Source organism: Lepidochelys kempii, chromosome 10 (genome assembly GCF_965140285.1).
Source record: "Lepidochelys kempii isolate rLepKem1 chromosome 10, rLepKem1.hap1, whole genome shotgun sequence".
Classification (NCBI taxonomy): domain Eukaryota; kingdom Metazoa; phylum Chordata; order Testudines; family Cheloniidae; genus Lepidochelys; species Lepidochelys kempii.
Window position 1 is genome coordinate 16,101,637 of NC_136389.1, and position 23,766 is coordinate 16,125,402.

At 38.7% G+C, this 23,766-nt stretch overlaps 2 protein-coding genes across 3 annotated transcripts in view; one reads left to right on the top strand and one right to left on the bottom strand.

Annotated features, from left to right (window-relative positions):
- USP42 (ubiquitin specific peptidase 42) overlaps positions 1 to 22,316 on the top strand; it is a 42,092-nt gene extending 19,776 nt beyond the window's left edge. The window contains exons 11-19 of one of the 2 annotated variants that reach the window (XM_073362140.2): positions 1,559 to 1,659; positions 2,224 to 2,377; positions 3,099 to 3,845; positions 4,811 to 4,902; positions 5,696 to 7,216; positions 9,449 to 9,783; positions 15,499 to 15,590; positions 17,152 to 17,195; positions 19,538 to 22,316. In XM_073362140.2, coding sequence (XP_073218241.1) covers positions 1,559 to 1,659; positions 2,224 to 2,377; positions 3,099 to 3,845; positions 4,811 to 4,902; positions 5,696 to 7,216; positions 9,449 to 9,783; positions 15,499 to 15,590; positions 17,152 to 17,166 — 3,057 coding nt within the window. In that variant the 3' untranslated portion in view covers positions 17,167 to 17,195; positions 19,538 to 22,316. The remainder of the gene's footprint in view (positions 1 to 1,558; positions 1,660 to 2,223; positions 2,378 to 3,098; positions 3,846 to 4,810; positions 4,903 to 5,695; positions 7,217 to 9,448; positions 9,784 to 15,498; positions 15,591 to 17,151; positions 17,196 to 19,537) is intronic. The other variant, XM_073362139.2, reaches the window with a different exon arrangement.
- The window catches only part of CYTH3 (cytohesin 3), an 87,006-nt gene continuing 84,557 nt past the window's right edge, over positions 21,318 to 23,766 (bottom strand). Inside the window, exon 14 of the transcript XR_012161126.2 lies at positions 21,318 to 21,581. The gene's annotated coding sequence lies outside the window, so the exon portion shown is untranslated. The remainder of the gene's footprint in view (positions 21,582 to 23,766) is intronic.

A 23,766-nucleotide genomic window follows, 5' to 3' on the forward strand; every position in this document is an offset into this window, starting at 1 on the left:
CTAAGCAGTTATATATTCAAAAGGAGCTGTAAAGTTTAAGAAGTGGTCAGACTCTGCATGCATCTGATGAAGTGGGATGTAGCCATGAAAGCTTATGCCCAAATAAACTTCTTAGTCTCTGAGGTGCCACAAGGACTCCTCATTGTTTTTAATAAGTTAAGAATCATTCATGTTATAACATCCAGTATCTCAGATTGTGGCACAGAGAAATGCTTTAGTAGATGAGTAGACTTTCTGGACTAAAAAACTCTTCTACACACTAGTCCTGGACCAGTTATCCTGGTCCAACAGTGTCTTTCACTCTGTTTCCTTTTGAACCTTTGGCTCAGGATCCTGGCTCTAAATGAGAGTTTCTTGTCCTTCCTTCCGCTGGTTCAATTACTTTATCGTACCACTGCTGTGTCTGTAGTTTTGCATAAGATTAACAAAAGCAGTTTAAAGTAGAAGAGAACTCTCTTGCCTTCCTATAACACTGTAAAATGCTGATGTAAATTAGCCCCTTCTGTTTGCTTCATACATGGTTATACTCCTGGTTAGACTCTCTCTGAAAATCTTCCTATTACAGTGATTTTTTAAATAAATGTTCTTGCAGAGTTTGAGTATTTGCTAAGCAAAAAATTATATCTAGTTTCACAGAATATTTATCCTTTTAGTTTTGTTTTATCATGTGTTCCTTTTCCCTCGAAGACATGACTGACTTTTATAGTTCTGCTTTCCTTTTTCATGAGGAACAATTGAACTTGAATCTAAAATATAATTTCTTGCTTCAGCTCTCCATGGCTGGCTGTAAAAAGACTCTTCTATAGACACACACTAAACAAAGATCCCACTTGTATAGTGCAATCTTAATTCTGCCCCTTGTCAGAACTAATAAGGTTGCAGTGTTCTTTTGGCTAATTACCCATAAAATGGTGTGATAGTTCATGTGATAGGATTTGTGAACATATAGTGGACAGCTGTGAAACAACTTGCCCATAACGCCAGTCTCTTCCTAACCCGTCAGTGAGGTTGGCTTATGCTATGAAGCAGAAGGGTTTTATCCCTTATAAAAATGTTTATTCCGTCTGTTGTATCTGTAGGTATTCACGTACATAGAAATCTTGATTTCTTTTTCAAATTGTCCTAAGCTCTTGGCCTCCATATCTTGTGAACATGAATTCCACAGATTATGTTATACTTTTATTAGTTTATAAATTTGTTGCCAGTTTTATTTAATGCCCCTTTATTCTTGTAGTATATGTGATTTGTTGTGTGGATCCTTGATGGGACAGTGTTTTAGCATAACAGGTCCTCTCTAAACAGTAAAACTGTTTCTGAGAACAGTTCCCTTCCTAGAGTAAAGTCTGCACTGGTGAAGGGGAGCATTCACTAACAAATGTTAGTGGTAACAAATCTCTGTAGATAAGGGATTTAATTAAAAAAAAAAATCAGTTGTACATTAATGAAAACGGCTATATTTTGGAGTGCTCTTTATTCTTCTGCAGTTGATTAGTTTTCTGTGTTGTTTTTCTAGCAGATGTTGTAACTGATTTAAAATATGTCATTGACTTATTTGCAGGCCAGTAATGGGCAGTGGTACCAGATGAATGATTCTATTGTGTCCAACAGTGACATCAGATCTGTGCTTAATCAGCAAGCTTATGTGCTCTTTTATATCAGGTAATATCACGTACCAAAATGCGTTCAAGATTCAGTTACTTTCTTGTCCTTCATAATTTTTTTTTCCCATTTGTGTTTTTCCTCTCCTGGGGAAAAAATCCAATTTGGTTAATTCATCTCTGTCTACCCTAAAACTCCACTTATAGTTTAAAGCTGTAGAAGTTTTCCTTCCCTGCCTGTCTTTTAGCTCATGTAAGTTAAATGTCTGTCTTCTGACACCCACCACTGAAAGAGTCACCTACAGAGTGAAGTGCTGCCTGTGTAGGTGGAGCATTTTGCGTCTTCTGGATCCAATACTGTGTAATTGGTTGACTTCAAGGGTGGGAGATTGAGGTGATGGGTGTTGTGAAGTTGAGTTGCTGCTTGGGGTTGGGAAAATATAATAGGAGGTCTGTTATCTAACTTACGATTTGTAGCCTTGGTTAAAGTTTGTTTAAAAAAGAACCCAAAAAACCCAACTTCCAGTTCTGTGAAGTGTTTAACTGTGGGATATGTCTAAAGCCAGAGCTAAGCAAAAGAACAAATATGAATGAATGAAATACTTATTATCTGTTGTTTCTTCAGGTCCCATGATATGAAAAATGGAGGAGAACACCCCCATTCCATTCATACACCAGGACAGTCTTCTCCCCGTCCAGTTATCAGTCAGCGGGTGGTTAATAGCAGGCAGGGGGCATCAGGTTTTATTGGCCCACAGCTTCCTCCTCACATGATTAAGGTAATCTTCATATGTAGATAATGGCATCAACTTGATAGCAGGAGTTTCGTAACCGGCCTTTGTTTATTTTTTATAAATGTTCAGGATCTCAGATTTCCTTTCCCCACAATACTGCTCTGTGTGCAGTGCTCCTTCTGCAGCCTAAGCAGCTAGAAACACTTTATTAAAGACAAACGCTGAACTGTGCAAATATTACTTCCCCATTGCTTTGAACTTCAAACTAGGTGCCAAAAGTACTCAAAAAAGCACACTGTCAAAATATTTACTTTAAATAATGTTTGAATTTATTAAAACTGAAATAATTTTAAAAGTCCAATTTTATTTTATTTTATTTATGCTGTTTCATCTTTTGCACTTCAGTTGAGCTGGTGAAACCAGACTGGCTTGTTCTCAGTTATTAGTATTGTGCAAATGTTCTAAGGTTTGCAAATAATAGGGTTTTTTGTTTGGGGTTTTTGCTTTGTATCTTGCAATCAGCAAAGGATTGCAGTTGGTGTTAGCTTTTTAAAAAACAACACAAAATGTGAACACTGAAAATCTGAACAAAATGTGAATACTAAACTACCGGCAAGATTTTTATATATAACTCGCATAGGGGTGTTTTCTGCTTAGTCACTGGGGCAGTTTGTAGAAATATCAAGTAAGCCCATTATGTCTTGGGATATTAAATGCTGTTTATCCACATGCACACATTTTCATAGTGATTTCTTTGTAATTACAGAGTTCCAGTCATTTAAATGGAACTGGATCACTAAAAGAAACTCCAAGCAGTTCTGTGGCAAGTGCTAGCAATGTTACCCTAAACAGACCAGCTTCAGCTCCACCTTCAACTTCCATTCAAAATTGGACAATTAACAGACCCATTATTCCTGACCCTTCGAAAAAACAGAAAATCACTATCAGTATTCACAATAACAAATTGCCTACTCGCCAAACTCTGTCTCAGCCCAACCTTCATAATTCTTTGGAGAATCTCAGCAAACCTGTTCCTTCGTCCACGATTACGAATTCCTCTGCAGTAAAGTCTACCTCAAATGCACCTACAATGTCAGTTGCTACTAAAGTATCTAAACAAACAGCTCCTAGTGACTCTTGTTCTAAGCCATTAATGAATGGCAAGTCTAAACTAAACTCTAGTACGTTGGTCCCTTACGGTGCAGAATCTTCAGAAGAATCTGATGAGGAGTCGAAGGGATTAGTTAAGGAGAATGGCCACTCAAAATCTTTTAATGGAATTTTGATTGGAAATGTAGTTAGTACATTACAGAACTCTTGTTCTTCCTGTCAAGATGCTGAAGAGGCTGTATCCCAGCATGAACTGCCAAAAAATGTTACAGTTAATGGTGCTATTAGTATAGATAGTGATCCTGAAGAAAATGGATTGAAATTTGAAGAAGCTACTTGCCAAGTCAAGCCTGTTAAATCTACAGAAATTCCATTTTCTAAAGTGAATGGATTGCATGGAAAAGTGAGTTTTATATTTGTTCTAGAATGTCTCTTCATGGCAAATTATAAATATGACTGTAATGTGTTCAATATTAAAATGTTCCTCATTCAGGCAAAGTTCAGAGGAAAATATACAACACAGGCTGCTGTCATAGCACTTTGTGCTGCAGTCCCTTAGATCTTGCATGCTAAGCAGGGTTGAGCTGAATCAATACTTGCTAATCTCATTTCTATATCTGTAAGATGGAGAGAGGATGCATCTCTCAGTGGTGTCTTAAAAATATTTAGCATTTATGTAAGGTTTTGCAAACACTAACTATTCTTCTGAGGTGGGTACAGTAAGCTTTATGTTGTGCTCAGGTACCAGAGAGGTAGGTGTGATAAATACCTGGCTATAATTCCATCTGGTAAAATGGGGAAACTGAAACATGGAGAGGTTAAGTGATTTACCTGAGTCTGTATAGCAAGTCAGGCTTAGGATCTGGGTCTACAAAACCACACTGCTTTTTTATGAAGGCTGATGTTGATGTAAAACTTTGAGGTAGTAAGGTGCACAGTGGTGTTGTCCCAGTGCATGTTGGGGGGCATTGTGGTGATAGGTGTGCAGTCTGTCAGATGAGACAAAACCTGTGGTGCTGACCATCAATGAGCCTATGTCACTCTTTATAAGAGGAGTGCTGTTTCTGGTATGTTGTCCAGATTTCATCTGACAGTTGTATTCTGCCTGTCTTAATTCTCCTACAGTTTAAAGTGTGTAGTATTGTACTTACTTTTTCTTTTTCTAAATTGGTGATGTAGTATTGTTGTGTGCTGTTAATGCTTGCAATATTGAATGTTAGGGTGCAATACCTACAGTGATCCATGTGTATAGTTCGTATGTCCGATTATGATTGGAAAGTGCTCTAGGGCTTTTTAGGCTGAGATGCTACGTAAGTTTGTATGATTGCTATCATTCTGTCTGTTTTAACTCATACCTTTTAATTGTAGATAATACCTACAGCTTTGCCACCAGTTCCTGAAGATAGAATTTTAGAGTCTTTCCGATATAACCAGTTGAAAAGCTTGTCAGAGGAAATAAGGTAAAATACACTTTGTCCAAATAAAGATTCCATACAAATTTTATTATGGGTATACTAACTATTTATAATACTTAAATGGAAAGATTTAGATCACTGAAGGAATACCATACCAAAACTAATGGTAGTGAGAACAGAACTTACGTTTGGCATTGTGCCTATTCTTCTAATATTAAAAACCTGTTGATGCCTCATGGAAAACTTTGGAAAAACATTCTATGTAGAAACCATTCTGTTGTATTGTCTATATTTTCTATATTCCTCTTCCCCTTTTTTTCACTCCTAGGGATGCATGCATGAACACGATATCTATTTATTAGTGTGGGTATAAGTATTTTTCGGTCTACCACACTTCTAAAATATGGGCAGCTCATTAGGAGTAATCCCAGCTGCTCTGCTAGGACACTGACCAGGTGAGTGTAAATTCCTGCCACCTGCCTTCCCTTGCCTCGGGAGGGAGGGAGAGGGAAACTCACTATTACGACGTTTTTATTGTGGGGAAGGGCAACCATAGCGAGTATGGTCATGAGTCATTGCAGCAGATAGATGGAGGGGGAAGTAGGAGAACTGACAGGGTAGGTGCTCCTGAAGTGTTGCACATAGAAAAGCAAGCAAAAGAGATTCCCCATGAGGAGGGAATATATTATAAGTAGATGTGTTTCTAAACAGAATGTCTTTCAGAGTTTTCCAGGAGTCAGATATTTACTGATGAAAAGGATTTTTACTCTTAACAATCGTCATGTAGATTATTTCTTATTTCTGATGAAAGTCACAAATACATTTCTATTTTGTGCAGTGCAACTGGACTTGAAAAAACTTCTGAAAATGATGGTCCTGTAGAAACTTTAGTCAGTGGCAGCAATACTGTTTCCTATGAGAAGTCTAGTAAAGTTCCCGCTAACCTTAGCTGCAATGTCCAGAATCCCTTTACTACATCAGATCCTGAGACCATTTCTACCAAAGAAGAAATTGCCGAAAGTATTGTATCAAAAACTGATCATGCACATTCTGATATCAGTGGTCAGTGTAACACTATGAAAATATCCCTGGGAATTGATGATGAATTCTCTGAACAGTGTGATCCTAAGGATTATGCAGATAAGATAAGAGGAACACAAGAGGTAAAAATGACGTTGAAGGAGAGCCCTCTGCACATCAGAGGGTCTGCTGAGACTGCAGAGAAATTGGGGCAAAGCCCCTTCATAAAGTCTGACAATGAATGTAGTTCTAAAAAACTTGCAGCTCTAAACATTATAGATAAATGCCAAGAAACAAAGGAGAGTGCTAATAATTACACAGATGTACCACCTACTAATGACTCTTCTGCTACAAGGTTGGATAAAGTTTTAGAGAGTCATTCTAAAGAAAACGATGGACTGGATGGTAATGAAATATGTGAAGAAAATAAGGATAGGCAAAAACTTAAGTCTCATTCTCCAATTAAGGAAAAAAATTGCACCCCCAAAAAAATTGACAAAGGGCATTACCGTACTAAAAGAGAGCGCTCTGAAAGTGAAGAGCAGGAGAAGCAAACCAAAAGCAAACCAGATGATGATTACTCCAAAAAAAGGCAATCCTACAGCAAGGAGAGTACGAAGCAAGATCGCTATAAGCAGGAGCACTGCAATGGAAATAAGTACAAACTTATGCATAGTGAAAGAAACAGTCCTGATAATGGCAGAAGTTTAGGAAAATATACCCATTATAGATCCCGAAGTAGAGGGAAAACTGATCAGGAGAGGAGTAGATATTACCATTCTAAAAGGGAAAGATCTTGGAGTAGGGAAAGATATTACCAAGATATGCCAAGGAGATGGGACAAGTGCAGATATTACAACGATTATCCTTCTTATGCAGCAAGAGATGGTAGAGACAGAAAATTCTTTCATGGGGACAGAGACTATGACAAATCAAGTCAGGTTTACAACAGTAGGTCATATAGGGATTATTATTACACAAGCAGATGGAATCATGAACCAGTAGCTAAAGAGAGAGAGAAACATCATTTTGGCAGCTCCAAAATAGACTTGTATAATTGCTCAGCTCTCTCTCAGCACTCTGAAAAATATTCCCATGAAAAATGTGCATCCATCTCTGAAGAAAACAGTTCAAGTTTTGAGACGTCTTGCCACAAATATGAATATCTAAAAGACAGAAAGAGAAAATGTGCTAGTCTAGAAGGTAGTGACAGTGATATGGAAAAGAAACAGAGAAGGAGTTTGCAGAGTGAGCCAACGGAAGAGCAAAAAGTGAAAAAACACAAGAAGTCAAAGAAAAAAAAGAAGTCCAAAGATAAACACCGAGAGAAAGATGACAGGTAAGCAAGAGAAACTTTTATTTACAATGTTCTAAACAAACTCCTCTTTCTAATTTATCTCTGGCTGTTTCCCTGTTCTTCCCCTTTTTTCCATTGCTTCTGAGCCCATTGCACTGTAAAATCTGTCAGGGGAAATCATGTTAGTTTGATGTGTGTTGCATAGATGGGATCAAACCATGTTGTTGAGTTGTGTGAGAGCTTTGGAACAAGATGAAACAAATCATGTTATAATCATCTGCAAACAGACCCTGACTAAGTTCATTGCATACTTTTCAAAACAGGCTATGGTCAAACTTGGGTAGGCAGGCCATGACATAACTTTTCCCCCCAAAGCAGAGATGGGCTAAATTTGTTTGCACCAAATAGAGAGGTGGAGTCATGGAATAGAGAGGTGGAGTCATGTAACTCTTCTTTTAACTGAATGGAAGCTATATGTGTCCTGTCACAAGTCTAGATGGGTGTGCAGTGCAAAGGACCAGTTTATGTGTATAGGAAAAGGAGATTTGGAGAGACACTAGTGTTTCTCTGCCTTCCCTATCCAACAAAACCACCTGTATTTTTGTTAGAGGGGAGTGCAGGTGCAGTGAAGTACAGCATGACAGTAAGGTAGAGAAGGCAGGGAAATACTAATGCTTTCCCTCTTCCTTCTTCTGAACCCTTGTGTTGATCCAGAGGTCCTCCACCTGGACTCCACTAGTCTTAGCAAACCCTGTCCAAGAAGAATCTCTTCCCCCTCCATGAGAGAGCTCATGGTTGCACTGGGATTCTTCCTTGCACAGGGCAGCAATCCCAGTCAGCGCAGAAAGCCACCTTTATCCTACGGCGCCCCAACTACACTCATCTGCAGGCCTGAAACCCGTTCTGTCTCCCACTGAAACCAGTAATATCCTCTGTTGGTTTTTATTGCAGAAAAGCAAACTTATAGCAAGTCGTAACTTTACTTAGGCTTTGTGAAATAAGAAGCCTGAGAGTTTGTTCAGAGGCCCCCAAAAAGTCAGAATCACAAGTGAAACTTCAAAAAGGTGGGATTTAAAATTGCTTAGAATTCCTACAGTACAGAAGTATGTGTTATGAAAACAAGGTAGAAAATTAGTTTTTCTTCCTAAGTGATCTGTGTGAAGCTTATTGCTAATTTAAGGGAGTACAGGACTGGTTTTCTTGTGTTTGCAACTTAACTAAACTGTGGAGCCACTAGGGCACCCCGCTGCTCAGAACTATATGATAATGCTTCCTGTCAGAGCAGATGAATTACATCATGTTCTGACCCTTCTACTGACAGCCTCGTGTTTTAGGTCCACTTCCATATTTATTCTTAATTGCTAATTATTTATCATTTGATTTTAAATATTATAAAACTCAAAGATGGACCAGTTGAATCACCTGATGGGCTGAACTCCATGATTATGGCTGGGAGTGAAGAAAATGTTCTACTACTTTGATGAGTTGCACTCTGTTCCTTATTTCATATTGTGTGAAAGTGTCCTATGGATACCTTGGTTGCCAGCAACTAGTGTATTTTGAGTGTTAGAGCACACAGGGCCATGGTTTTATATATGTGTGTGTGTGTGTGTAGAGATATATATATATATATCGCACAATGGGACCAAATTCTATGGCAACAGTCACTGCAATCCACAGCAATGTTAATTTATTCTGTTGTCTTGACATTCTTTTCATTCCCATCTCCCACCCACCCCACACATTACTATGGTTCATTGTTGGAATCTATTTGTTGACTTAAAATTGGTGGATGATAACGTTCAACAGTGATTAGATTTGAGGGTAGTTTTTGCCTTGATCACCAGGTGGTTCCTCTCCAAACTCTGGGGCTTGGCTCCTGCACTTTTCTCCAGCCAGCCCAGTTAATCAATCTACACTTTTGATTCCTCCCATTCCCTTGCTGCAAATTGGGCTCTAGCTCTAACACTGCTACCCCTGCTGCCTGACTCTGTGGAACAATACAGGGAGCAGGCACTGCAATCCAGTTATCCCCTCCGCAGCTGATCTGTTATGCAAAGTGCATTACTTGATGTATTGAGTATTCCACTGTTTTCAGCAGAGCAGGACAGATGCTGGAGTAGAGGAACAGTAGCACAGCTGTTAAAATAAGATGTGCTCTTTATTTTGAGCTTTGGCCAGCCAGATTGCATATGTATAAGTAAAGTGTAATATGTTTGTAACAATAGTATAAGCATCACATTTGTTTTCATATTCACTTCTACGTTTTTTCAGACATCACCAGGATTCAGACTTCTCTGGGGCCTGCTCTGATTCTGACATCCACAAACATAAGAAAAAGAAGAAGAAAAAGAAGAAACATACAAAGAAATCTGAGGGGTTTATTGAATATTTAGATCCTAATATCCAGAAGGCTGCTGGCTCTGAGGCTAATAAGACATGGGAGAAAAAAGAATTTCATTGTACAGATGACCCTCCATCTGAAGAATATAGTAAACATGGGAGTAAACGACCTCATGAGGGAGGGGATGCTGATTCCTGTCATAAAACAAAATACATAGGAGGAGGCCAGGAAAATAGCTATCACATATCTAAAGAGTATAGCAAAGGTAAGAGACCATTAGAAATTAATGGGATTTCTATTTTTTCAAATAGAGAAAAATATTTAAAGCCATTTTAAGTGCTTTGTAATACATATACAGTATGTCACATCTTCCAGACACCAAGCAACACCATTATGTTGGATAATTTCTTCAGTTTTGTATATCTGTGAAATAAAGTAGATAAAATTAGTGATTTTTACTTACCCTGGGTTATTGATTACGTAGTTGCTGTCATCAGCATGTTTGTTACAAGAAATCCTTGGGTAGATCATATTGATGAGTTGTAGTATGAGCTTACAGCAGGTAGGGAGGGGAAAAATAGCATTGTTGCTATTGTCCATTCTGCCTGTGTCAAGTATGCTTAATTTAAATATTTGTGCCTTTTGGTTATTTTCCTGAGCACAGTAAATATTTTTATACTAATTTGTGTCATATATAAATTGTTTTTGGTGAGGGGAGGAGGGGAAGTCCAAAAAATTTTGGAATCCAGTAATCCTTGACTAACAAAGTTTCTGCACAAAATCATTCCTTATAAATAGGGCCCTACCAAATTTGTGGTCTATTTTGGTCAATTTCACAGTCATGGGATTTTAAAAATCATAAATTTCATGATTTCATCTATTTAAATCCTGAAATTTCACAGTGTTGTAATTGTAGGCGTCATGACCCAAAAAAGAGTTGGGGAGGGTGGGGGGTTTGCAAGGTTATTGGAGGGGGGGGGTGTGGTACTGCTACCCTTACTTCTGCGCTGCTGCTGCCACCTTCAGAGCGGGGCAGCTGGAGAGCGGCGGCTGCTGGCCGGGAGCCCAGCTCTGAAGGCAGAGCAGCTGCCAGAAGTAGCCGCACTCCTGCCGCCCAGCTCTGAAGTCAGTGCAGAAGTATGACCTTGACCCCAAAATGACCTTGTAACCCCCCTTCAACTGCCTTTAGGGTCAGGACCCCCAATTTGAGAAATGCTGGTCTCCCCGTAAAATCTGTATACTAGAGAGTAAAAGCACACAAAAGACCAGATTTAACGGGGGGAGACCAGATTTCAAGGTCCGTGATGCGTTTTTCATGGCCGTGAATTTGGTAGGGCACTAATCATATAAAAACTACCAATGGATGTGTTTACCTACATTATTATGTGGGAAATTGGATTGTAATTCAACCCTTCTTTTCTGAGCAGGGAAGTGGGAGGAAAGCCTTACATTGCTCTGTAATAACTCCCCTGGACATGTTGGAAACATTGGTCTAAGGGGATAATCCCTTGCATAAGAGAGTGGATAGCACTATGTTGTTGTAATTAGTGAATCTTGTGACTAAAGGAGATGAAATAAGGGTGGATGATTTAAATCAAAATAACAAATCACCAATTCTAATCTTTATTTAAATCAGCAAGCAGGAAATCTTGACATAAATTACAGATTTTAAAATTTTGTTTTACATTTGGGACTGGACTTGGATTTATGGGACCTGGGTTCTATTCCCAGCTCAGTCACTGGTCTGCTAGGTGACCTTGGGTACCTCATATCTGTAAAATGGGGAGAATGATGGTTACATCCTTTGTCAAGTGCTTTGAGATCTACTGATAAATGCTGTATAAGACCTAGGTATTTGCACTTAAGTTACTTTCCTAGAGAAAGGTTCAGTCTCATTGATTAGTATAACCATTTAAACATGCTAATTTGCAATCAAATATCACTTTTTACACTAAATTTTATACTTTTGCTAAACAGGAGGATAAACTGCATCTATACATCTTTAAGAAATTATATAGCTTAACCTATATATCTATCAGTTTCTTAATTATTGTATTTTTGTTAGAAAATGAAAAGCTAATTTCTATATTCTTTGTATCAAAGTGCATTTGGATGGAATTTTAACGTAAAAAACATTAAAATGTTTTTAGTTAAATAAAACTACTGTAAATGTTCTGGATGTATAAAGTTTACCAAACTGTGTGAAAATGTAAAATCATTTAGAACTGATTTTATTAAACACAGGAAGTTTAAGTTATCACTGTGGGCCAGATTTTCAAAGGTATTTAGGCACCTAAAGATGCAGATAGAGGCCCAGTGGGATTTTCAGAAGTGCCTAAGGACTAGGTAGGAACATAATGCCCATTGAAATTAACAGCCAATGAAATCAATGGGAGTTGTATGCCCAATCTGTTTAGATACTTTTGAAATCCCATTAAGCCCCTATCTGTATCTTTAGGCCTAAATACCTTTGAAAATCTGGCCTATTGTCCAGGTTTTTACAATGAGTAGATCTCCCCCTTTCCCAGCTGGTTTTTATTTATAGAGCGGAAGAGAAAAACAAGCTTTTCTGCTTGTCAGTTCCCATTCAGTTTCTCAACTTTGAATGAACTAGTCCAGAAGAAAATATTCTCTGCATTTGCTAGCTAAACTGAAAGTAATTAAGGTAAAAGCTTTTCTGCACAACAGAAACTGAAAGTACTGATATTTGGGAAAATGTAAATCACTCCATCGTAAAGACTGAAAATAGTAGCTACTTAATGCAGTACATATTGTTACAAAGCTTGAGTTGGCCCCAACAGTTAAATATTTTCCTCCTGATTCTGTATATAATTAAAAAAGCAGCGCCCTTTAGATCAGGGGTTCTCAAACAGGAGGTCGCAAGGTCATTACATGGAGGGGTCGCAACCTCCCCAAACCTCGCTTGCCTCCAGCATTTATAATGGTGTTAAATATATTTAACAGTGTGTTTTAATTTATTAGGGGGGTTGTACACCGAGGCTTGTGATGTGAAAGGGGTCACCAGTAAAAAAGTTTGAGACCCACTGAATAGATGCACCATATATTTTGTGTTGTTTTAATAGATTATAGCAATTTGAGGCCTTAACTTAGATTGTCTTATAGAATAAAGTGACTCGTGGCCATTGCAGGCCCATTGCACTTAGTTCTCGGGCTGTATGGTGTTTGCCTATGAACTTGTTATTAATTTCCTATATTTTTAAAAATATTTTACTGTTATGGATACGCCAGTTCGCAAACGCAAGTCATTTTCTGTCCAAGAGAAATTGTGTACCCTGGATCAACTAAAGAAGGGCAAACAACAAACTTAGCTTGCTAGAGATCTAGGAATTAGCGAGTCCACTCTGCGAGGGTGGAAAAAAGAAAAGCTCTGTAGCCTACCCTGCATTCTTGAAGAGGAAACTGGTTTACAGCATAAAAAGGTCAAGTTTGCTAATGATGAAAGCCTAGATTCAGCCTTGTACCAATGGTTTGTCCATGCTCGCTCAGAAAGAGTTCCCATTTCTGGCCCTATTCTGAAAGGTCAAGCAGAGAAATCTGATCGCTTTATCAATGGAAATGAATCCAAATGTAAGGCGAGTAACGGCTGGCTGGACAGATTCAAAAAAAGGCACACTATAAGCCCAGTTCTTGTGTTTGGGGAAATCCGCTCAGCTGATAAAGAGGCTGCTGATTCCTACCCAATTGAGCTTAAAAAGTTGCTGGAGGAAGGTTGCTATACAGCCAATCAAGTTTACAACTGCGATGAGACTGGTTTATTCTTTAAAATGTTACCCGTTCGCACCCTCGCAACCAGGACTGATAGTCACAAATGAGAAGGCTTGCAGAGGAAGGACCAAGTCACTCTCTTGTTTTGCGTCAACAAGTTTGGCAGCCACAAAGTCAGATCTCCGATGATCGGAAAAGCGAAGTCTCCCAGATGTTATCATGTTAATATGAAGGCCCTTCCCTTTGAATACACCAACAGCAAGAATGCATGGATGAATAGCTCCATATTTGAAGACTGGTTCCATAAAACTTTCGTGCCAGCCGTTGGGGCTCATTTGTGAAAACTCAAGCAGGAGCAAAAAGTTCTCCTTCTGCTAGATAATTTCCCTGCCCACCCCCAGCAGAAAATCTTGTCAGTCGTGATGGCAAGATTAAAGTCTCTTATCTCCCGAAGAACACTACATCAGAAATCCAGCCACTGGACCAAGACATCATATCGGTATTTAAGCAAAACTATTGTCGCAAAATGATCAAGCAGATGGTAGCGGATAACAACTCCTCCGACACATCACTGGCGTCACTCAACTTGAAAGAAGTCTGTCACCTTGGCAGGAAAGCCTGGGATGCTATCTCTACACATTGCGTTGAACAATGCTGGATAAAGGATCTTGGTCCAGCTTTTCCGTCATCTACACACAATGATGGTAATGACGACGAGCCTGAATTTACAAGATTCACTGAAGACAACATACGTTTAGCTGAAGAAGTACTCAGAGAATATGAGCACAGTCATTATGATATCCTCAATTGGTTTTCAGCAGATGACATCTGCCACATATATGAACACATCTCAGATGACGAAATTGTCGCAGATGTCAACGGGAAGAATGAAGCTGCACCATCAGAGCCGGAAACCAGTGGCACTGATGACGGCACCTCAACTTCCCCACCAAAAATGTCCGAGGAAGTAAAGCACCTAGAAGCCAGTTTGAGGTGGCTGGAAACTCAAGTCGTGGACAGCGTCAAAATCCTCCAACTCAGAAGCATTCTTGACTTTGCTAGAAGCCAACAGTCTGCGGCAAATAAACAGACCACACTAGATAGCTTTTTTTTTTTTTAAGAAGTGATGAAATTTAAAATTATGGAGTCATGCAACCAGATTGACTTTGCACTCTGCGCAATTATTAGTATAGTCGATTTCATGTTTCTTTCATGTATATGTAATTAATTGACTACTTTTGTGTTTAAAACACGCTGGGATAACCGTTGTGGTTTTTTTTTTTTTTTTTACAAGACTTAAACTGACCGGCTTGAAATGGTAAATTTTCGTAACCTCGCTATAAAGCGACCCCGGATTTATCACGATCGAGTTTTTTTTATCTCAGTTATCGCGTTATAGCAGGGTTTCACTGTATTAGTAGTTTTATTAATTACTGTATAAACTCAATTAAGGTCCTTGAAGTAGTAGTTTTTTAATAATGCTTTGATCTTATAATTCTTTTTATCTGAAGATTTTAAGTTACTTCATAAATCTGGATCAGTATCATGACCATACTGCAGATAGGGAAACTGAAGCATAGAGGTTAAATGATTTGCCCAAGGTCCTTGCAGAGCTGGGACTTGAATCCAAATCAGACTTCCAGTCCAACTTTCTATCCACTGGACTATACTTTCTTGGGATTACATGAAGACAGAATGGTAGTTTGACAAATTAGGATTGGGGGAAGTATTTCATGCAGAGGGGTGGCATGGTCAAATGCACATAGATGGAGGAGATTAACAAGGTACTGAAACTGGTATAGTTAGTTGGTGGAGGGTTTGAGTTAGGGAATGAGGTCTGAAATGTAGGTAAGGACTTTGTGAAGGGCTTTGAAAGGTACAAATGAGTAGTTTAAACTTGATGTGGTGGTTAATTGGAGAACCAGTGAAGGAATTCAGAGAGGGCAGTAAATTCACTCTGATCAATCAGGAAGATAATCTGGAAGCTGCATCTTGGACAGATTGGGAAGGAGTGAAGTAAGGGAAGAAAATTTCAGTAATCAAGATGGGAGATGATGCTATGTGACTTCCAGATACAGATTAGTAGCATTCCAATAAAACATCTTATTAACAAAGGCTGCCAAAACAAGTAACTTAATTAGAAAGGCTGCCCCAGTAACAATTTGTTTATACTAAGAGTGCTGACTTGTTAATCAAAGTAATGCTAGTTTGTGATAAGTGGATTTTGTTAATATTGAAATACTTTCTATTTCAGCTATAGAGCTACCTTGTCATAAGGACCATGGACACACAGTCATTAAATCTTTGGATGGCAACTTTGCATACACAGATGAAACCAGATGGAAAGTATGTTAAATTCCTGTGATTCTATTTCATTTTAGGTCTAGTAATATAGACAAATTGGCTGCCGCAGGCTTTTTACCGTAGTGCATAGTCCAACCTTTTCCCTATTTTTATTAACATAAGCGATCAATTTGATATCTCCCGTATAGAACAAAAAATACAATCCTAATTTGGATTCTAAATGTAATTCATTTTGGACTTTCTCCTACTGCTCTCACCTAAAATCAATATACCATATGTTTTTGAATTAGTCTTTTTTAACCCTTCGGCATCAGCTGTAGACTAGATGAACCCCATACAGCTATCAGTGGCTGAAAATTAAGTTCTTGACACAATTTTTTTTGTTTTAAAATAACTTTTTCTTATGAAAATGTTCATAAACTAACTATTTAGTACCATTGTTAGATAGATATAGTTCCAGGTATCCAAATACCAAATGTGTAGAGAGAGATTAATTTCCAAGTCTAATATTTATTTTTACTTGTATTGCTGTAGATTGGTATAGATTAAGAGTGATTTCCAAAAACTAAGCACCAATTGCTAGACACTAAAAATCAGGGACTGAATAGAGACGATGGATTTATGGTTTAATAGGGATGGCCCAACCGTGGCTCATGAGCCATATGCGACTCTTTTACAGTTAGTGTTGCTCGTGAACCCCCCTAAGCCCCCCCATCTCTGTCTACCACACTTCGGGGGAGCTAGGGGCTTCTGTCCCATAGGAGGCGCCTGCTGGGGCTCAGGGCTTCTGCCCTGCGCAAGGCCCCAAACCTCCCCACAGGGCAGTCGCCCTTAGCTCCTAGCCTCAGCAGGCACGCCTGGCTCTTGTACTTCTGAAAATGAATTGTATGCAGCTGGGAGGGTTAGGCCACCCCTGGCTTATTACAACAATTTGTAACCCACCGACACCCTAGTTTTGTCCTATGACTGCAGAGGTGTTAACAGACCACTCTATCTTGAATGGTCCCTTGGAATAAGCCCTAACTACGCATGCTAAACCACCTGTTCCACCCTGCATTTAGCTGTGACCCGGAGGGCTTGTCTACACTGGCACTTCACAGCGCTGCAACCTTCTCGCTCGGGGCGTGAAAAACACCCCCTGAGCGCTGCAAGCTTCAGTGCTGTGAAGTGCCAGCATAGACCGTGCACCAGTGCTGGCAGCTCTTCCCCTGGTGGAAGTGTGGGGGGGTTAATAGCACCGGGCGAGCGCTCTCCCGGTGCTGTGCCGCAGCTACACAAGCCCCCGGCAGCGCTTTGACGTTGCTGGGGAAGACCTGCTCTGAGTATCTTTCCCAGACCTGAAGAAAAGACTCTGAATGGTTCGAAAGCTAGTCTCCCTCCGACAGAAGTCGATCCCATAAAATATTACCTCACCTACCTTGTCTCCTTAATATCTGGGAACCAACAAGCTACAACTACACTGTCTACACCCATTGAGTGTAGGACTTACCCAGGAGTTGGTTTTTTCTCATCGCTAGCACAGCAGTGCTCTGCAAAGTAGCAACTGAATTACACTGGTTTTAGAACAACTGAGATCTTGCCAACCTGTTTTCCTCTCTTGTAGGTGAGTGAAAAGTAATCCTTGCAGAAAAAACTCACTAGCCACAGGCAAGTTGTATTTGTCAAACTTCAGTATTTTTTATGTCCTTGGCAATTGGGTGAGGGGAGCTCTGTTGCTGACAAATAGTGGCCTGAAGATGCATATAATTTTGAGGTGAAAAATCAGCATCTTACTGCCCACTCTAATGGTCAATGGTCTAATGGCAGTGTCATTCCAGCATAGATAACAAGGGAACTTCAGCATCTCAAAAGTTGTGAGCTGCATTGTGTGTGACTGCTGGATTATTAACACAGGGAGAAATTCCTTTAAGATTGACTTAAATTGTGGTGATCTGCTAGTCTTGCTATTGGAATGACTTTTCATTTATTTAAAAAAAAAGCAGCTGTTTCTCTGGCTAATGTAAACTGCAATTGCACTAAGGCTTTGTCTACACTAGCACCTTTGTCGGCAAAATGTTTGTCGGTCAGGGGTACGAAAGGAAACACACTTCTAACCAATGTAAGTTTCAACAAAAACGCTGGTGTGGACAGTTCTGTGTTAGTGGGAGACGCTCTCCCGCTGACATAGCTACCGCTGTTTATTGGAGATGGTTTAATTATGCCGGCGGGAGAGCTCTCCCCCCAGCGTAGAGGGGCTACATGGAGGGGTGCCGCTGTAAGGTCTCCTAAGGTCTGTAGTGTAGACGTAGCTTAAGAGGAGCTTTCTGCACTGAAAAGTCCCTTCAGGACAAGAGATGGAGGGTAACTGTAGAGGGAGAAACTACTAACGATGGAAAGGGCTATAACTGGGTTCATAACTTCTAGAAATATTTTGAGTGAGGATATTAAAACAAGGTATTTGTAGATCTCGGTATCTAGGGGCTGCCTTTAGATTCCTAAAATTTAGAAATCTGATCAACTGCAGATTTCTGTTGCTACTATCTACATTCCAGCAAGCCATTTCTGTCCCTCTGCCCAGGAAGCGAAGCAGTATCAATACAGCTCTTTATATTGATTTGATTGAAAAATCCAAGTCTCTATATACACTGGTAGTTACCACAGATAGGTAACATTTTAACGATATCATTTCCGTATCCCAAATAGCAGTTTGAGAAATGTGGACTTTTTAATGGGAAAAGTGTAGGTGCAGTCCTCACTGTTCAAAAGCCCATATATTCCTGTTTTAGATAAGGAAAACAGAAGGCAGAGCACAGAAGAAAAATAATCAGAATGTAAAGGATTTTGTCTGTAATGAATGTGAGTTGGCCAGCAGGTGGCAAAATTGGTTCAGTACAGACAAGTAAAGTCTATGGTAAGGAAGAAAGAAAGTGTGTGTTAAATAAATCACCAAACACATTGTTTTTGTGTGTGTTGCGATTTATTGTGGTTTATTGTAGGGCAGAAATGTGTTAACAAAATTTTAAAAAATTACATAACAGGCAGGATGATACTGTTGTGGTGACAGTGCTAGGCAGAGTAACCTCCTAAGTCTAAGGAATCTTAACCTTTTCATATACTTAAGGAAGTCAGCTGGCTTTATTTAGACTGTAGAAAAGATGAGAATACAAAGCATTAAGCAGTTTCTGAATGAGTTATCCCAAAAGAATGGAACAATGCTTGGAGAGGGTATGAAAATCAAACCAAGTTATAGGGCTAACTAGCTGATGGGACAAATATATATGAGTACAAGACAACTGTGACAGACGAATTAATGAGACATTATCTTGGGTTGGGATCTTGTCAGATTTAATTAACTAAATGGCTGAAGCTGGCTAGTGATTGGACTGGAGGCTTAAAAAAATTCCAGGTGCTGCATAAAACAGAACTTTTGACTTTGAGTGGCATTTTCCCCTGTCATTCTTAAATCAGGGCCCTAGCAAGTTGCTGGAGGTGTCATTTTTTGGGGACCGCTTGACCATGAGATCATTAATGAAACCAGGGCATTTAATGTTAAGAATGTCCTGGCCAAATTCTAACCAAGTTTGCTTACCTAGGATTAAACTCAGCAACCTTGTAAGTTGAGGACAGAATTGGTTGCATTTCAGTTTTGAAATCCTTCTGCTGTCAGGGGGCAGGGCAGTCAGGTGTCAGGGAGCGGAGCGGAGCGGGGGTTGGAGAGGGGGTTGGGGGTTCTGAGGGGGGCAGTCGGGGCACGAAGTGGGAGTGGGCGGATATGGGGCAGGGCCAGGTTGTTCGGGGAGGCACAGCCTTCCCTACCTCGCCCTCCATACCATTTTGCAACTCTGATGTGGCCCTTGGACCAAAAAGTTTGCCCACTCCTGTTCTAGGAATTATTTCAGGGAAGTTCTGTGGCCTGTGTTATATAGGAGGTCAGATTAAATGGCCTTGGAATCTGCTTTTGTGTTGAAATTTCATATCAGGAAATGACACTTTCTCCTCTTATCTTTCAGATTCAAAGTGTGTTGATGGAAGCCATCCCTACAGTTTAAACTCTATTTATAACAGAACAATTAACTCTTCAATCCATAAGTGGTGCTTCAGAATACTGTACAGGATTTTACCATGGAAGAACTTTTTTTAGTTTTTACCTTGAGACTTTTTTTAAAAATGTACCCATAATCCAAAAGGATGGAAACTTTCTACAACTGCTGAACATTGTAAATATCACACTGAAAATAATGCCCTGGAATAGAACATCTCAAATGCTGCTTAATTACAGACTCAGGTTGATTATGTGTTATTCATGTAATATTACTCCACGTTAAACTTCTGGTGCAAGCGACTAGAAAACCACAACTGACAGTCTGTATATTTAATTTAAATACTTATTTAAAATTTCACAAGCTTTCAGATAACTAGAATATCTCTGATATCTGACACTAGAAACTAATTTACTTCACACTTTAGCTGTATTCAAGCTTTGAAGGAAAAACGTACAGAAAAGTTCTGGTTTGGAACTTTGTGAAACATACCACTCATCATACACAGTTCTGAATGTATCTCAGACTATTTGTATACCCTCCCATATGTTTTTGTTACTTTTTTATATAGTGTCACTTGTGTTGTCTGTTTTGTCCCTTTAAAGTTACAGACAAATTCATACTGTGATTTTATTTTTATTATGAAATGCTATCAAACTGTGATACTTCTTATTCACTGGTCCTGCATCAGGAGATGGAGTGGGGAAGCTGTATTAAATACAGTTCATCTGTATAATCTGTCTGGTTTATACAAGCTGTGTTGTTCAGAGATGTCTAAAGTTTGATCTTGTTTTTTTTAAAGATAAAGCACTTGCCCCACTGTAAATATATAGCATGTAAAATTTATATAGTATATAAATACAGGAAAGTCAAAAGAGCTTTTTACACTGTTTACTTCTTGTTATTTATTCAACTTCTACCCATTAGAAGAGTGCACTGAAGGGCTGAAAAGCTTAACTGTAGCTCTGCCTTAATGTCAGATGACAAAGGGGGTGTGGTCAATGCTCAATTATATTGTCTTTTAAATTATTGCATTGATTAATGTTAGCAGAGGGGAATGACCATTCTTCCACCTGTTCTTAGTACCATTCTATTTTCCACCAAGTTATGACAGCCTAATGTGCTCCTGCTGTCCCCTGTGGAAGGCCTTAAGACAGAGCTTGTCATAAATACACTTCTGACTCTCCACACCTTCCCTGTGGCAACAAAAGTAACATGAAAAGTAATAGGTCAGTTGTGAGAAAGTAAACCTGTAGCTGCTTACTATTGTTCCCCAAGCCCCATATTTTGTACCTACGCTCTTTTGCAGTAAAGAACTTTGTCTTAGTACAGACTCTCCCCTTATTAGGAATGACTGCTACTGCTCATCTCTCCAGTTTCTGTTTTACCTTACTGTTTGCTCTGAATTCAGTTTCTTGTTTAGTCAGAAAACAGCTAAAACTCCAGGCTTTTCTATCTTTCAACATCACTAAAACTGGTCCTTAAGAGCTGCAGCTAAATACCATTAGCCTAGGATAAAGTTTTGCATTTTTGGGAGAAAAATTAAATACAGAGTAAGTTTGTGGTCAGGTTTCATAGGAAACTATGCATTTGCCTTTGACCAGCTTTGTAAAATAGCCTGCCAAAGGTAGCTTGCAAAGGAAAACTCAATTTGAGCAGTTTTATTCTTTTCATGTAGAAAATAAACCTATTTTTCCTGAAAGATTCTGGATGAGTAGAGAATTAGTAGGTTTAAACAGGCACCTGATGATGAAAGTGATTTTTATTCAGAGTAGTTACTTTGCTTGGCAGGAATTTGAGTTTAATATAAACACATAGGCAAAAGAGATGTCTATTACATCTTTAACATGTACTCAACCTTTTCAGTTTAGGGCTGACACCTCTCAGTCTGCATATAAGATCAAGGAGGCTGCAATCCAGGTCATGCCTTGCCATGCCTAAAATTTCAGCTGCTTTGAAATATCAATTCTCTGGCTTTGGATACATCTGCATTTTCCTTTTCAATGTCTCTTATCTGATTTAAAAAAAAAAGAGGTCATTCATCTTTGCAGCCTGTCTATCAAGAGAACTGAGCAAACATCAGTTATTACTTTGCCCTATTTAAAGCCCCAAATGAGGAAAGTGTCTTCAGGTTAGCACTTACACGCTTAAGTGATTTACGGAATAATGCCTAGGTCAGATATTAAAGAAAATGTCTGGTTTGCAAGGCAGAATGAGCAAAAGTTAAGTAATTTAAAGAGTGATTATGACCAGAGCTGGGACAGGGGGAATTCTGGATTTGATAGCCACTTGCATAGTAACTGCTTTTGGAGTAAGATAAATCTTAATCTGTATCAAAATCTTGAGCAGGTGGATCCCTTATTCTGTATTTTTATCCTTAGTAAATGAAAGGAGCTAGATGGCTGCATAGTTTCATACTTTATTTTATTTTTCAAAATGAAATCTCACCACAGTTTAATCATCTTACTGGTAAACGAGCCCATTAATATTTGCAATGGATTTACACAGCCATAATATTACCTCAGACTTACTTGATACATAATTTTCATGCAAATTGTGTACAATGCGTAACAAATCAATACATAGCTGTACAGTATTTACAATAACTTTATAGTGAATAGAAATGCTTTCCAAGAAAATATAGAAATAAACTGGTAAACCACAATTTATAGCTTCTCATCTACAAGAGACCTAACTTATCCAGCAAGCATATCTAGATAGACATGTATTAAAATTTAAAAATATGCATTGCTATGAAGCATTATAAATGCTGAGTTTAAAAAGGTGGTTTTGTACCATATGCTTCAAAATGTTAAGTGACTGACTAAAAAGAGCTTTTTGTCAGGTTATGTAGCCTTTAAATCAGTCCAGCTGATCTTCAGTATTATACACTTTCTTCCCTAGATGACACTAACTGAAGTTGAAATTAGTAGTGACCTAGGGCCATGAAAGTTATGGATGCTGGCAGGGGCCAGAAAAGTAGCAGTCTGTTGCCAGGATCTCTGCCTCCTGTCCCCACGTTGCTTAATGGGTAGTATTAAAAAAAACAACCCTGCTATATGAGAACCTCTTAAGAACTGAAAAATAGGGAGATTTTTCAATACAGAACAGGAATAGGGAAGTCAACTGGAATTAGATTGCTTTTTCTGAGGCCAGGCCAGCAAAAACAAGTGGTGCTTTAGGCCATGATGGTGGCTTGCCTTAAACTCATCCTAACCTTAAATCCTCACAAGAGAGGGCTTTTCATCCCCTCATGGACAGTAATTAATCTAGCCAAAGTTTTCATAAACTATTTTTCCTTGCAAATTAATTCTTTACTAGCCTTAAGGCCAGTGGAAATGTTGGCTCAATTTCAATCCCTGTGAATAATGCTACAGAGAACAATTGAAATAAAATATTCTTACACAAAAATGCTACTGGCACGTTTGGTGGTAAATTAATTATATTGAGCACCATATTTAATCTTTCATTCAGAATAAAAAAATTGACTTCTTAAAATGACTCTTTTTTAAATGCTAAAGAATAGTATATATATTTCTTGCTATAACATACCATAGTTACACACCATTCCAAGTGTTAAAATTACAGGGTATGAAAAGTTTCAGACTAAATACAGCAGATCACATCTCTTAAGGCATTTCCTTCATGCTTATAGACAAATATCCTTGACAATAAGAAGACTGTTTTCAAAGGATTGTGTTTTTCAGGGATGTAAGGACTGGTACAGAAAGTCTTCATAGCCTATCGATGCTTTTGTAACCTTCTAGACTATTTTAATGATTAAAATGATTTGTTTACAGTTTTACACCTTAACCACCGTGGTTTGGATTTGTAATAGGAATGGTGACAAATCCAAAATGTTTCCAGCCAAGCCCTCCCTAACACCCAGTCCTTAACAAAACATACTTTTTAGGGCTGTCAATTAATTGCAGTTGACTCACTCACGATTAAATTTTTTTGAGTTAATTGCGATTAATCACACTGTTAAACAATAGAATACCAATTGAAATGTATTAAATACTTCAGATGTCTTTCTACATTTTTATATAGATTGTATTCTGTGTTGTAATTGAAATCAAAGTACATTATTCTTGATTACAAATATTTGCACTGTGAAAGAAAGTAGTATTTTTCAATTCACCTCATACAAGCACAGTAGTGCACACTGTGTCGTAAAAGTGCAACTAACAAATGAAGAC